Below are 15980 nucleotides of genomic sequence, written 5' to 3' on the forward strand. Positions count from 1 at the left end.
GTCCAGTTTTCAACTTTTTGCTCTGCACCTGAACTCTTCAGTTGTGACTCCTGAGCCCTCTGTCTGTTGCCAAGCCTGTCATGTTACTTGCCCAAATAAAGATCACTCTCTTACTCCCAAGTAAGGGCCTTTGTGTGCATGTGCTGGCCAGGAGCCCAGAAAAGCATCTTCCTCCTCTCTCCAGATACTGGGAACTGGGCAGAGCTGATCGAGGTGAACCACGATGAGAAGGTGGTTGCCACAGAGCGCTTTGAGATCACCCAGCAAATCAAGCGCCTGACCTTGGACTCCATGACCCCGAAGACCAAGGAGGTGGAGAGGCGGCTCACCTCTCCCATCATCAGCACTTCCCTGGACACAAGGAACATTGCCTTTGAAAGGTGAGGAGGAGGAGGCCAGAGCTCTCAGGCTCTCCTTTGCCCTTTGGGAGGGAGGGACAAGGCTCAAGTTTGGGTCTCCAGCAGCTGTTCCCCAAGCAGCCTTACCCAGCCTGGTGCCCTCCAGACATTTTGAACTGCAATGGCACCCCCATAAGTAAGGCTGCCTGGTTGGCTACCCCTGCCCTAGATCTCACATAGCCCCAGTTTCAGAGTCTGGCACAGGGAGAGGAGGCATCCAGAGCTTCCCAACCCCTGTCTCTCCCCATATCCAAAGCCTCTGAGGAGGTGGAGGAAGCCTTCCCCTCTTCTCTTCTCTCTCTCTCTCTCTCTCTCTCTCTCTCTCTCTCTCTCTCATATCCTTATAAGAAACTATGCCAAGGCCACCATAGAGTGGTAATGGGCTCCCCTATCTATCTATCTATCTATCTATCTATCTATCTATCTATCATCTCACATTTATATGCTGCTTTTTCTCCCAAGTTGCTCAAGACCATGGTTCTCCTCCATGTACATGCTACCTCCATGTACATCATGCAACACCTCCACCTGGCACCCTCTTGGCTAGTTAACACTAACAGAGTCAGTTCTTGAGTTACAAACCCAATGGTCCTTGCTGTTGCACTTCCAACAGCCAGTTTGTAAAGGCAGAAGCACAGATTCTTGGATAGCTTCCTGTCTCTTGCAGAAATACGTCCGGCTTCTGGGTCTGGAGAACTGAGAAGAGTGAATTGGTGAGCGATTATGATGCAAAGGTCAGTTGTTGCTCTTGTACTGATGTCCCTTTTCCCTGACAGCTAGGAGCCTTGCTCAGCATTTTAAGATTTCTCCAGGCGTTGCCCACAAATCTCCCCCTTCCACAGAGCTTTAATTTGCAGCCATGAGGACTTGACACCTGATGAAAAGTGCATGCAACCTGAAAACCTTTGCTTCTGATTCAGAAGAGTGGCATGAATGAGGTTCACAAGGCCTCAGATAGTCTGGGAAAAGCAAACACCAAATAATGGGCTTCATTGTCTCACAGTGTAAGCATGTACAGCTATCTGACAAAAACATGGATTGGCAGTGTGCTCATGACAAGCAAAAGACAGGATGAAATGAGCCTCTGGAACTCTCTGGGACCAGTTTCAGTGGCTTTAAGAAGAAATGTCCATTGGCAGCTTTAGGCAACATTCCAGAGAAATGCAGCCTCCATGTCAAGAGGCTCTAAATAGATTGGACAAGTTCACAAAGGAGAAGGCTATCAATGACGTTGTTTATTTGGAGGCAGTAAATGCTTCTGAATGCCAGTTGCTGGAAGCCACAGGAGGGGAGGGGGCTCATGGCTTGCGTCCTGCGCTGTGGGCTTCCCCTTGAGGTGCCTGGTTGACCACTGTGAGAACAGGAGGCTACACTGGGTGGGCCTGACCCAGTAGGGCCGTTATGCTCTTAGGTGGTTTTGATGATGGGATGTCTCTGAGAGGCATCAAGTGTTCCTCTTACACTATGAAGTTCTGCTTGAGAACTTAATGAGAGGTGTTTTGGCCTGCTGCTTTCAAAGGACGCAGTGGGCCTTTGGTACGGCTGTGGAGGCTCTTATGCAATTTTCCTTTTTTTCCTACCAGAATTACAGACACTCCAAATGACACAGGCTAGCTGTACCCTCCAAAGAGCTTACTGTGCATATTATATATTGAGATGTTGTTCTTATTAAAATTTCTATACTGTGGATCACAGGGCAGTTTACAAAAATGCATCCCATAGTAGCAAACAAAAACAGTACTCCCCCTCAGAGTTTAAACGGCCACAGATAGTTTAATAAGCCAAAGGCGATAGGGAAGAGGAATGCTTTATGTAAGGAAGGCGCCAGGTGAGCCTCCCTGGGGAGATCCTTCCACAAGAGGAGCCTTAATGAGATGCTTTAGCTGGCCAACAGATGGTGCTTTGGCACCTTTGTGTTGGGAATTGGGGTAGGATGAGGATGGGTTGGGACCACTTCTATGGGGGCTTCCAGAACTAGCTGGGCTCTCTACATCTCTCCCTCCTCCTCCTCCTCCTCCTTGTTTCCCTCAAGGTCTATACGGCCAACAACGTGAATGTTGTGACCAAGATCAGAACAGAGCACTTGACAGAAGAAGAGAAGAGGAGATACAAAGGTAATTTGGTCCTGTGGGAGGAGAGGGCCGAGGTTGATCAACCTCCTGCAGGCAAGGCATCTTTGATTCTGAGCCCAGACATTACGACCCAGTTCCTTGGTGACGGCTTGGCCAAAATTCAGTCCCCTGCAAAATGAAATGTGTTCACAGGCATGCTGCTGCTGCTCTATAATTCAGGAGGCTGGGAGGGCTGTGGGAAGAGCAGCTGGTCTGTTTTGGGGCTCTGTTTTAAGCAGGGCCTGCTGCTGTTTCATGCGGCTTTGGGGTGAGCTGAAAGTCATCAACAGTGTGGGTATCCTCTAAGGATATCTGGAGTTGTAAACGGTTTAGAAAAGGGCCACCCAAATGATCAAGAGGATGGAGCAATTCCCCTGTGAGGAAAGACTGCAGTATTTGGGACTTCTTAGCTTAGAGAAAAGGCGAGTCAAGAGCTTATAAAAGTATGCATGGCATGCAGAAAGTGGATAGAGAAATTTATTTCTACCTGTCTCCTAACACTAGAACTTGGGGACGTCAATGATTTAGGATGGAAAATTCAGGACAGAGAAAAGAAAGTCCTCTTTCACACAGTGCGTAGTTAAACTGTGGAACTCGCTCCCACAGGAGGCATCAATGGTCACCTTGGATAGCTGTAAAAGAGGATTAGACAAATTCATGGAGGAGGAGAGGGCTAATGAGGGCTGCCAGTCACGAGATGGCTGTCTAAGCCTCCACAGTCGGAGGCCGCAATGCTTCTCCATAGCAGTTGCTGGAAATCACAAGAGGGGAGAAGGCTCTTGTGCTCGAATCCTAGTGGCTGGTTTCCCACAGGCATCTGGTTGGCCCCTGTGAGAACAGGACGCCTGTCTAGGGGAGCCACTGGCCAGATCCAGCAGGCTCTTTGTATTTTCTTATGTTCTTACCAGCCTCGCACAAGTGGTGGAGGCAATCTGTTGCTGGCTGTTTTGCAGAATTGCAACTGCCAATTTTGCCCCTTACTTCCTGACATTTTATTTTGGATCCTTTAAGGCAGGCTTTGCCAACCTAGAGCCCTCCAGTTGTTTGGGGCTACAGCTTCCACCAACCCCAGTTGGCATGGCTGTCAATAATAATCCAAAAAGCGTGGAGGGCACCAGGTTGACAATGACTGTGTTAAGACCCACTTTGCAGCCAAGATTTCTGAGCTGCCAGCGCTGTCACAAGAAGTGGCTCTTCAGCTCAAGTAATGTGTTAAAGTGACAGAATCATTTTTTACAGCGTCCATGTATGTTAGATTCCATCACAAACCAGTTTACTGTGCATATTTAAGGCAGAGGGAGAGTCATTTTCCCATGATCCTTGCACACTGGAAAGGATGTGAGATTCCTCTCCATTTTCCAGTCCTGCCCTCCAGGAGTAGATCCAGGAGATCCAATGGGGGCGTCTCCAGCTCTTGCATTGGGGCTGTGGGGAGAGTCCCTTTTGAAAGGCCAGCCTTGTTCATGCTTCCCAGTGGGAAGGTTTTAGCATGACATGGGGGGCTGACAGAGATAACACTGCAGTTGTGCTTCCTCCCCCGCCCTTTCCTCCAGCTGACAGAAACCCCTTTGAATCCTTTTTGGGAACCATCGAGCATCAGTACGGAGCACAACAGGTGAGCAAAATGCATTGTCTTTTTTCCATTTTTATGGTTTTAAGTATTTTACTGGAAAACTGCTAACAGTACAATTGAAAATACATAAAGAAAGACAAAGGAAAATGAAAAAAAATTCCTTCCAGTAGCACCTTAAAGACCAACTAAGTTAGTTCTTGGTATGAGCTTTCGTGTGCATGCACACTTCTTCAGATACATGCACACGAAAGCTCATACCAAGAACTGACTTAGTTGGTCTTTAAGGTGCTACTGGAAGGATTTTTTTTTGTTTTGACTATGGCAGACCAACACGGCTACCTATCTGTAAAAGGAAAATGAATAAAAGTAAGGGAGCAAAGTAGGGTTCATGCTGCAAATTTAATACAAAACAAATTTCTTATGAGAGAATTTTATATTTCATGATGTTGTCCAAGAGAAGAGGTTTGTGCATCTGGGTTTGAAACATGAGGGGAAGTCCCTCTAGGCAGCCTAGAAGTGTTCTGGATCCTCTACCCCTCTGGAACCATGAAGTGTTATTTTTTTCTGCAACAGCCAAGGAACTCCTGTTTTTATACCACAGAGATAGGAGCAAAATGTATTTTGAGGCTGATCTCTTCAGCAAAAGAGGACTCCTCCTCTATTATTTACTCACTGTCCCACATTTCAACCTCCTGGTTCCTCAACTGGCTAGCATTAAAAAAATGCAAGAATAGTATGCAATAGTATGCAAGAATAAAATGCAAGCACAGTATGTTGCTGATTTAAAAATAAATACCGTATTTTTTGCTCTATAAGACTTACTTTTCCCCTCCTAAAAAGTAAGGGGAAATGTGTGTGCGTCTTATGGAGCGAATGCAGGCTGCACAGCTATCCTAGAAGCCAGAACAGCAAGAGGGATTACTGCTTTCACTGTGCAGCGATCCCTCTTGCTGTTCTGGCTTCTGAGATTCAGAATATTTTTTTTCTTGTTTTCCTCCTCCAAAAACTAGGTGCGTCTTGTGGTCTGGTGCGTCTTATAGAGCGAAAAATACGGTAATAGACATGGACTTAAAAGCAGGAGTTGGCCTGAGCTCCTTCCCAGCAGCTTGTGTTATTTTCTCACGGTTAGGCCAGGGGTGGAGAAAGGGATCCGAGCAACTTTGATAGGTGGGCAGGACCACCTGTATGTCAATCAGCTGATGTCATAATGGCATCATTATGTAATTACGTTAGGTGGCTAATGCCTGCCAAACTTCAAAGGAGAAGCCTCATTTGAAGATGGGCTCCCTGTAATGCTGATCAGCTGAGAGGCCTGCCCTGCACTTGGAAGCTGAGGGCTTTGCATTGGAAGACCCCTTTTGGCCCAGCCATGTAGGGCAGAAGCCTGACAGGCCTCATTTGGCCTCAGGGCTGGAGGTGCCCCACGCCTTACAAGGGGACCGACCAAGATGTTCTGCCTTCAACTCCTCAAAATATAAATTTGTGTAAATGTAAAGCAAATAAATGTTGGAAGTCCTCTGGTGAAAGGCCAGCACTTTATTTCATTTATATTCCACCTTTCTCCCATGGTGCTAAAGGTGGTGCACATAGTTCTCCTCATTTTCTCCTCACAACAACCCTGTAAGGTAGGTGAAGCTGAGGATTTGAACCCTGGTCTCCCAGGTCCTAGTCTAACACGGTCCACTGCACCCCCACTGACTGTCTTCCTTCAGATACCTTCATGTTTCCCTGTGCCGATCCTGCCCTCTGTTTGTGCCTGATGAGCCAACTCACTTTGAGGCCAAATCCCCCTCTCTCCCTCTGAGCAGCTGACCTGCTGCGACTGATCTCCTGGGCTTCTGTTTTGGGGACACCATTGGCTTTTGAGGCAACCTGGACAGATAGCCAAGAGTTTCTGCCAAGCCTTGCTGGTCACCCACCTTGTGCTCTTCCCTTTCCCCCAGGACCTCACAACAGAATACGCCACAACCAACAACCCTACAGCCATCACTCCTGAGGAATATTTCAACCCTCAGTTTGACCTGAAAGACAGAGATATCGGGAGACCCAAAGAAGTGACCATCCGGACTCAGAAGTAAAGCTACTACTCTGTTGAACGTCCTGTTATCTTTGATTCAGTTTCCCCTCCCTTTCTCTTGCGCCCCAGCTTGCAAATCCTGCACTCTGTTTCTCTCTGGAGGAGCAGATGCTCCCTGCAGAAGTCAGGCCCACTCCCTGCTGGACCATGAGTTGCTGCTGGAGCAGCCTCGCAGCACTTGATTTGAGCCTGCACTGAGCCCCAGCACCCATTCAGTGAGAGAGCCCTTCACAGCATGGTCCCCAGGAACCTGGGAGTCAGAGAAGTCTTCCAGGATAACTCAAGCCACAGCACCTTTTATTTTAGAAATCCTCCACCACCTGCAGCTGGGGGGGCCTCCATTAGAAGCCCAACATCTCCCCAAAATCTTGCTTGCTTTACCGGTGCAGAAGCATTAGCGATGCTTGCTTTTGTCAAGGCTTGAGTCAAGAGACAACATTCACTTGGTCCATGTTTTAAGTTACTGGCTTGGCATTCCCCCCCCCCCCCCTTTGAGATGAGCTTAAGAACGATATTGTCTCTTGGTGGCCCGGCAACTCGAGGCCTATTGGCATCATGGTGTCTGAGATGCTCCTCGACAATAAGGGGTGCCCATCGATGGTCTGCACTTCCAGAGGGAGCTCCAAACTCTGCATGGCCAACCCCAACCTCTCCACCAAGTCCAAGTCTATGGATGCTCCCGAATCTATGAGGGCATGCACTGATTCTCTGTGCCCATCTGGGAGCTGTAGTATGACACGGCCTGCGCATCTTGAGCGAGCTGACTTCTCACCCTCCCACTCTCTGCTAGCTCCTTATCAACATTGCATTCTGTGTCAGAGAGCGGGGGAGGAGGACTGCTTACTGACTCATGCTGTATTTCTCTACTTGGGGCAGATGTGTTTATGACACTTTCATCTCTGGTAGGTTTAAAGCCAACTTGTGGATGTCCGAACAGTTTCCCCTCTCCCTTGTGGAGCAGGTCACCCCCATTGTGGACTTGATGGCCAGAACCAGTGCACATTTTGCTCAACTCAAAGACTTCATCACCTTGGACTTTCCTCCTGGATTTCCAGTTAAAATCGGTATGAACCTTTTTGTGCTGGTGATTCCCTCTTCCTGCCCCCCACCTGCTACCATGTTCAAGACATCAACCCCCTCCCCTCTTGAACGGTGCTTCTTGTCTTGGGGCACCTTCAAAGCAAACTGTGGTGATGAGGATAACTGGTGACCTTGCTCAACCTCTCCTGTCCCTCTTCCCTTCCCCCAAACTGCAGAGATCCCATTGTTCCACATCCTCAATGCTCGCATTACTTTTGGGAATGTGAACAGCTGCAGCACAGCAGAAGAGGCTTCAGATGGGGCACAGCAGCCATCTGGTGAGAGAGCTGCTCCAGGGTTTGAGGGAGGAACTCAAGTAAGAGGAACCCTTTGGTTTCCAGATTGGGATATTCCTCTGGGAGATCTGTGGCAGTCAGATTTAAGTGGACAAAATGTGTGGACCTCTTTGCTCCTGGTTGCGCCTTCACACAGGCTGAATTATGCAAGATATCTCCTTCATTTTTATATATTTAAAACCCACTTTTCACCTGAGATCATCTCCCAAAGCATTGTGCAGCAGAGGGATAGATAGTGCCATCTTCCCCAATGTGTGGTCCTCTAGGTGTTTATGGATCCCTTATTATGTTCACTGCACAACAAATTAAAATGCTCAACGCAGTAACGCATCCTTCACAAATTGGTTGCAAACTCCACCTTCCATCAGCCCCAGCCAATATGGCCAGCAGTCAGAGATGGCAAGAGTCCAGCAACATCTGGAGAGCCACCATGTTGTGGAAGTCTCTCCTATTTTCTGATTTCTCATGGGGTGTACCACTGGATAGACCAGTTGAGTGGCCCTATTGTTTGATTCTGCACTACTGTTAAATAGAGCAGTGGACATTGTATGCTCACCTGGTTGCCATGATAGAGGTGAAAAGGTGTTCCCTGCTTTCCCTATTTTTCGTTCAAGATATGTCCAGAGCCCTGGAGCTTTGCATACTGATGGTGCCGTGCTCCCAAACTCCTAATGGCCATTCCCAGGAGCTTCATATAGATACTGGATAGCAGTGGATACCAAATAGTGCCCTGTGGAGTTGAAGAGCACTCCTCCAGTGTTTTTGCACCTTCTGCAGTCGTCCACTCCCCTTGATATCCATGCCACAGAAGCCATCTAGGAAGATGCCGCAGTCAGTGGTATTGAAGGTCGCTGAGAGATCAAGGAACAGTCCCTCTCCTGACACGGGCCATCCGCCAGGGCGACCAAGGCTGATTCCATCCACGGTCTGAGGAGGAGCAAAGACTGTGGCGTGTTAGTCCGTATCCTTTTAATGGGGGACACCCAGGACTGACCCTGGGGCATCCTTTGTGCCAAGCAGGTGCTCCGCCTGAGCTGTGGGCCCATCGTCAGCATCTTCACCCTTGGACTAAACCATTTTTCACCCTAAGAGAGAATTACATCCTTAAGCCAGCAAGCCAAATGAAATAATACTGCTACACCTCTGCTTTCTGCTTTATGGGCTTTCCGCCAATCCCTGGGGTTAATGCTTGGTGTCCTTTTCCCCCCCACATGGCTACTCCAGCCTCTGCCTTTGTGGTCGACCAGTCCGTCTTTGAGATCCCTAAATCCTATCACATTCAGGATGATGGCAGGAATGTCCGGGTGCAGGATGAAGACAACGAGATCATGCAGTTTGCTATCCAGCAGAGCCTGATGGAGTCTGGCCAGAACAGAGTGAGCCCCTCTTGCTCAGGGATCCTTTCCCATTTCCTTACCTCACACCCCTGGCCAACTTCTCATGAGCTTGGACGGCCTTGCTGAGCTTTGCCCCTGCTCTTTTCTCACGCTGCAGAAGGGGCCACCTGAGGAGGTGGAGCTGGGACAGCAGCATAATGGGAGAATTCTTGTGTGAAATAATCAGAGCACAGGAAAGGCCAGGGGATCTGGCAAATGGGGTCTTCAGACGATGCATGTGGACCATGTTCCCCAACCTCCAAGGAAGGAGAGTCCACCACTTTCTGAGGGAGTCTGTTGCATCCTGGGAATGTGACAATGCATGTCCAAAAGAACTCAAGAAGCTGCTTTATGCTGAGACCACTGGTCTCTCCTGGAGATGGAGAACCTGTGGCCCCCCGGATGTTGCAGGACCACCACTCCCATTGGCCATGCTAGCGGTGGATGATGGGACCTGGCATTCAACAGTTTCTGGTGGGCCACAGGTTCCTCATCACTGGCCTACACTGACTGGCAGCAGCTCTGGTTTCAGTCAGGTCTCCTTCCCCAGCCCTGTCTGGGATATCAGGGATAAAACCCAGAACCCTCTGCATGTCAAATATGTGCTCTGCCACTGAGCTGAGGGCAGTATTAGATCTCCATTTTAGGAGAAATCCACCAAGCTCCTTCATGTGTTTGCTTTTTGGCAACCACTGGAGACTTTAAAAAACCCACAGCAAAACCACTGAGGCTTTCATGTTTAGTGTTGCTACTTTTAAGGATTGTTTGGCTTCTGAATTACAGTGGTGCCCTGCAAGACGAATGCCTCGCAAGACGAAAAACCCGCTAGACGAAAGGGTTTTCTGTTTTGCGATGCACTTCGCAAGACGAATTTCCCTATGGGCTTGCTTCGCAAGACGAAAACGTCTTGCGAGTCTTGCGATTTTTTCCCGCTTTCCCCCCTTTTTTCTAAGCCGCTAATAGCCTTTTAGCCGCTAAACCGCTAATAGCGCTAATCCGCTAATAGGGTTGCTTCGCAAGACGAAAAAACCGCTAGACGAAGAGACTCGCGGAACGGATTATTTTCGTCTTGCGAGGCACCACTGTAACATGCTAGTTTAATGCTAGTGTTTTACTATTATCACATCTTGCCGTGTTTAGTTTTTTAGATTGGTTTGTTCTGAGTTTTTGTAAGTCACTTTAATGCATCCAATAGAAAAGTGGGTTAGAAAAGATATCAATGGTATTAAACCCCCAGCACCAGCCACTTCTGCATGATGTGTGAGTGTGCGTCTCAAATTGTTTCTGGTATTAACTGCTCTGGCTTCTTTCTCAGGAGGCTTTGGGACCAGACTTGAATGGGGCTGTCTCTTACTCACAGGACCTCCACCTTCAGTATCAAAGGTAATGTTCCTTCTTGCTAAACATGAGGAGTTACTCACCACCAGGTGCTAGGAAGCTGAGCCCCATCCAGGGTTTACTGTAGAGCAGGGAGGAGGAACCAGAGGAATCTGTTATTAAACTCCAGCTCCCATCATCCCTGACCACGTCGTCCTGACTGGATTTGATGGGAGTTGGATTCCCAGCAACAGCTGGAGAGCTCCAGGTGTTCCCCAGCCCTGGCTTGGAGCATCTGTTGCTAGTGACAGGGAGTATCTCACGCTCCCTTGCCTGGCCTTCCCATGCAGGAGCTCCCATCTCCCAGGGGTTTCTGGTGGGAGAGGGATGGAATATGTGGAAAGTGCAGGAGTAGAGCAGGGCTGCTAAGTGCTTTTCACCAACTCTGCTGCAGCTGCTCATAGCAGGGGTGGGTGGCCCTTTCGAAGTTGGGAACCACATTCCCTTGTGGGAAGGTGATCAGAGGCCACATATCAACAACCCTGAGTGGACCCAAAGCAAGAAGTGTGTGGGACAGCCCTGGTTCATTCGTCCACCCATTCTCTCTCTCATTCACCATCTGCCCATCATTAGCTGATTCCCCCCCTTTCCAGGCCTCGGAGGGACCACGTAAAAGGAGGGGGCATTACGGTCTTAGTTCAGGCTGAGCCTGTCGTCACTCCTTTTCTGGGTAGCTTCTGCAGCATCTTCTGCCTTTTCTGTTTGTGGGTGGGAGACTTTTATGAACATCCGAAGCGCCTGCTGGATCAAGCCAAAGGGGACCCATCTAGTCCAGCACCCTGTCCTCAGGGTGGCCAACCAGATGCCTGCGGGAAACCAGCAAGCAGGACCTGAACCAAAGAGCAGGGCACCTCTCCTTCTTGTGGCTTCCAGCAAATGGTGTTCAGAAGTGTAGCTGCCTCACCTCCAGCCGTGGTGGCAGAGCAGAGCCATCCTGGCTAGTGGCGGCCGATAGCCTTCTCCTTCATGCATTGGTCTAACCCTCGTTTAAAGCCATCCCGGCCTCCTTTCCTTCCATGAAATTTGAGTATGTGAGAGTGAGAAACATGAATATACATCCTAAGCACCTGCTCATCATTCGGCTGGTCCAGTTAAGTTCCCTGCAAACACTGACCTGGGAGGGGCTGTGGAGGCATAGTGGCTTCCTGGCAAGACCCAGGCATTTCCTTGCTGTGGCTCTAGCTCTCATAGCTGTTCCAGCAGGTTCTTGATGCCTCTGCTCGGGAGCGTGGCTCTCCATGCATTGGGGGGAGGGGGGCTTTGCCCCAGAAAGGCAGGGGGTGTTAGGAAAGCAGGCTCTGTGTTGGGCAGCTGGTTAAAAGTGTTTCACTCCATCTCTCTTCCTCTCCCCCAGGGCTTTGCAGGAAAGCTTCTTGGCTACTCCAGCCTCCGCCTCTCTGCAGGAATCTTCCAGTTTTGATCGGGACCTGCGCCTGGCTATGGAGCTTTCCGTTCGTGAGCAGCAGGACCTGGAGCGGCGGCGGCAGGAGGAGGAGGAGGCAGAGCTGCAGCGAGCTCTCCAGCGCTCCCTCCTTGACAAATAGGCAGGCAGGCGGAGCTCCCGCAACCCTCTCTCTGTCTCTCAAAGCAAAAGGAAGAGCCTAATCCTTTCTCAGTGCTGAGAAGCACATGGGCTCAGCTGCCCAGGGCTGGCTGCACCTTGCGGCAGATCTACAGGAGCCGTCCCCACCTCTCAAGCTTCATTCTCCTTTTGTGTGCTCTGAACTTTGGACTTAAAAGACGAACTCCTTGGGCTGCCTTCAACTTTTTTCTGAAAAGGGGGGGGGCACTTTGGCTAGTGTCCAGCACTGCAGGGAACTTGCCCTGTTTGAGGAAGGTTTGTGTGAGCATCACCTCATTGCCGTCAAAGATGCAGCAAGTCCTCCAGGTTGTCTTTGAATCCAGCGAACAGCAGCCACTGTCTGTTGGGGACAGTGCCATGAGCATCCTTACCTTAACCTGGCACCCTCCAGGTATGGGGAAGGATGCTCTAGGCATAATGCCCTATTTCCTTCCAGCCTTTAACACTATCTCAACCCCAGCTGTTTGCTACTTCAGTGGGCACAAGACCTTTGTATAGGAGTGTTTGGGTTTTTTAAAAAAAGAAAAAATGGGAATTGAGGGAAACTTAACTCAGTACCCAATTCCCCATATTAAAAGGGAGAAAGGGACTGCTGTAAAGCAGGTTCTCTTGACCAAAAGGGAAACTCATGTTGCCTTCTTATAGTGCATATTATCTCCCTTTCCTCTAGAAAGTGCATTTTTTGTCTGTTTTAAGATTAGTACAATTGTTAAAGCAGGTGCCATGGGGAATAGGAGCAGCATAGGAGTAAATTTTGCCTGTTTTTCTGTTGCCTGCAGACCATGTGGCCTTAGCTAGCAATAAACACAGGGGAGGGGGCTGGGAGTCAGGGCAAGGCAGCAGTGCCACCACCTCCTCCCTCTCCAGAGGCACAGAGGGGCTGGGTGGCAAGCGAAGAGGTGTGCTGGCTCCACCTCCTTCAAACGTTGTTTCAGAAACTGGCAGGAGGGAAGCAAATGTGAAGCCACAGCCCAGGAAGTCCCTCAGAGCAGCAGCCTTTGCCAAGGCAGTGCCGTCCAACGATTTGGTAGTACAACTCCTGGGTGGGGAGTGGGGGGCCAGCCAGCAGAGCTGTGTGATGCTTTGGCTAATGGGGGGGGGGGTCATCCAAAACATTGGAGGGCACAGGCAGACACGTCCCTGGGCTTTCAGGTGCCTCAGACCAGCTGCAGGGCTAATCTTTGCTCACCTCCCCTGGGGGGGGGCAGCCTCTCCAAATGTACCAGTTGCAAGTTTTGCCTGACTTCATTTAATCTTCACTCTTAACTGAATCTGTCTCAAGGCCCCGAAGGGAAGGGAATCTCTATAAAGCACTCCAGAAGAAAGGTAGTTGCAATTTCTGTGTGTGCTATGACGGGGCAAGCCGGGGGGGGGGGGTGGACAACTCTGGGATTCTCGTTGTAACCAGGCCAGAAATATGCAGCTAAGTTTCACATGAAAATAAAAGGAATCCTTTTGAAGAGGGCCTTGCTGGGTATTGTGGATTCTTTCAGTGCTTGCAAGGAGATAACTGGGAATCAGCCCTCTTGCTGCAAGGAAGCCTTTTCTTGTTTTTGCTCTGGGACATTTGTGGCAAGCGGACTGTCCTCTCTGTGTCACTGTGCCAGTGGCCCATTGAGTCCAGGATAATGTAAATTATCTCCTCGCCAGAGCCCTTCTTGCAGCTCTGAGAAAGTTAGCTTGCTGTTGTCGAGCTGATGGCCAAAGTAAAAACACACCAATTGGCAGGAATGTTAGCTTACCCCTTTTAGTAATTCAGATCTTGCCCTTTTATAGAGCTTCAAAGGCAGGAGACTGCAGTACATGAGAGGCTTCCTAGAAAAAGATGGTCTTTATTTAAACCTTTGTTCATAGAGGATTGCTTCTTAATACCACTGCAGGCTTAAAAGCAACTTATCTTGCTCAGCAGGCACCTGTAAGTATAACAGACCTCCCCCTTTAGAATAGTTTTCTTGTCTATCCCGAAGTTTAAACCAAAATCAATGCTCCTAATTCCTTGTTTGATCCTTGCATCTTCTTGCAACCTCAAAGGAAGGGGCACAGGACACCCTTCAGTCACTCTGTGCTTATCACAGACAGATAAAAGTCTGCAGGAATAAGCCTGACATTTGAGTAGCTTCACACTGCTAAACCTACAATGTCAGCTGGCCCTCCAGAACAGAGGCACCTTAAGCGGTGTAGACATTCTGTGACATTTAGCAGGTCAGTGGATCCTTCACTCTTTTGATGCAGTGTGGCACTTAGTTGGGTCCAGAGAGACAATCCACTTTCACATTCAGCACTTTGTTTGCTTGTGCTTGTAATATAATGCATTAAATAAGCCCTTGCAAGCAGCTTTCATAAAGAAATGTCTTGAGCAGGCTGCTTTAATACAGCATAATCTGAATAGCATCTTATTTGCTACATAATATGTTCCATTTTGGGGATCATGCAGGGATGCTTGAAAATATTTGGGCAATATCATGGCTGACAGAACCTCATTATCTCTCAGCCATGATCCTGTGCTGCCCAAATAGAAACAGCAGTGACTGCCTTGAAAGATGCAAGGATTGCAAAAGGCCAAGCCCTTTACGTCACAATCAGTCTAGAAAATATGTGAACCACAATAGTCAGGAATTTGTGGTGTGAAGCCACATTTTTTTTTACTGCACAGTGAAGCAATTGGTGTTACATTTCCAGCTCAGAAGTACCTGAACTACAGCTGCAGGCTCATAGTCACAATGAAGGGAAAGAGACAGAGGCAGAATTCTCATTTTGAAAGTGACATTTAGGTTCAAATCAGTTAAACAAAAATAAATACAGTGGCAAAATTAACCCTTTGTTAAGTATAAAATATATACACCAGGAAAATCAAGTTTGTATGTAAAACAAAAAACGAAACCACATCTGCACCAACAAAAACTTAAGTGTGCATTTTTTTTTCAGTGTGAACACCCTCAACTAGCTTATTCCATTGCATCTTCCAACCTCTTGACTCCTTGAAGAAATGGTTGTGCTAAGATACACAAAAAAGCCACAATCCAAGCACCTATGAAGAGGCAGAGCTGCACTTTGCTTGCAAAGGAAAGTCCAAAGGTTTGGATGTGTCTCCGTGGCAGAGTGTGTGACTCTGCATGCTCAGCATGGAAGCTGGATCGTGACTGCTGTTCTCCATTAAGGCTGTTTTGTGCATTTGCTAGGACAGACGGGGAGTTTGCACTTGCAGCCTTACCAGTTTCTCTGGTTAAAGGGACCTTGCCCACATACACAACTGTGTGCACAGTTCAATCTACTCCCGTGATGTATGGAGAAGCCAGTACATCAACAGGTGTTCCCTACTCTTCACATCATCATCATCATCATCATCATCATTTATAGGCTGCCCATCTGACTAGGTTGCCCCAGCCACTCTGAGTAGCTTTTTCATTCATGGTGTAAAATGCTTGCACATGCATCTGTGCATGATAACTCACAGTAGAAGTTATCCTACTGTCTGGAGAAAATGGAGCAAGCAAAGTAGCCTTTCATTCAGTGCATTATGTGTTGTAAGAGAGGCTTGTATCTCACTGGGATCCCGTTGGGGAGCGAGAGCACTTTCCTGAGGAATTTGTTCTGCACTATTTCTAAAGCTTTGTTAGCCTTTGGGTCCATGCCCCATATCGCTATTCCATAGAGCATCTGGGAAACCACTTCACTGGCAAAGATTTTCAACACAGGTTCTAGTAACTGGCCACCCACCGTAAAATAGAATTTCATTAATGCCGCACAAGCTTTCTGTGCTTTGAGTTTCGTAGCCTCAACGTGCCCCTTCCATGACAGCATCTCAGTGAAAAGAACTCCCAGATATCTGAAGGAGCATGTTTGCTCCAGATTCTGCTGATCCATTTTCCATTTGGATCTGGGACTACGCTTCCCAAAAACCATAATTTTGGTCTTGGAGTAATCATTATCATTATATGATAATATATTTCAGTATGTCAATCTCTGGTAAATGGCACCTTGTACCTTTGAATAGCACTGCAAAAACCAGTTACTGGCACTAAATAAAAATATAGAAACGCCAACTGTTTAAATCAAGGCCACCTCACATGCTGCTAAACATAATTGTAATAGGCCCTAGGTACTTTAAGT

General features: G+C 48.4%; 1 protein-coding gene across 9 annotated transcripts in view; it reads left to right on the forward strand.

The window, feature by feature from the left end:
- Positions 1-13335, forward strand: part of ANKRD13A (ankyrin repeat domain 13A) — a 29631-nt gene extending 16296 nt beyond the window's left edge. For 7 of the 9 annotated variants that reach the window (XM_083710125.1, XM_083710126.1, XM_083710128.1 and 4 more), the window contains 10 exons: positions 185-380; positions 1066-1132; positions 2431-2512; positions 4063-4124; positions 6026-6156; positions 7066-7223; positions 7416-7517; positions 8760-8911; positions 10227-10294; positions 11643-13335. In XM_083710125.1, the coding sequence (XP_083566251.1) occupies positions 185-380; positions 1066-1132; positions 2431-2512; positions 4063-4124; positions 6026-6156; positions 7066-7223; positions 7416-7517; positions 8760-8911; positions 10227-10294; positions 11643-11832 (1208 nt within the window). In that variant the 3' untranslated portion in view covers positions 11833-13335. Of the gene's footprint in view, positions 1-184; positions 381-1065; positions 1133-2430; positions 2513-4062; positions 4125-6025; positions 6157-7065; positions 7224-7415; positions 7518-8149; positions 8495-8759; positions 8912-10226; positions 10295-11642 lie in introns of those variants that run through there. The other 2 variants (XM_083710129.1, XM_083710130.1) reach the window with 2 other exon arrangements.
- The last annotated feature ends 2645 nt before the right edge of the window (positions 13336-15980 follow it).

This window comes from Podarcis gaigeae, assembly GCF_964106915.1.
Source record: "Podarcis gaigeae genome assembly, chromosome: 13".
In the NCBI taxonomy this organism is placed as follows: domain Eukaryota; kingdom Metazoa; phylum Chordata; class Lepidosauria; order Squamata; family Lacertidae; genus Podarcis; species Podarcis gaigeae.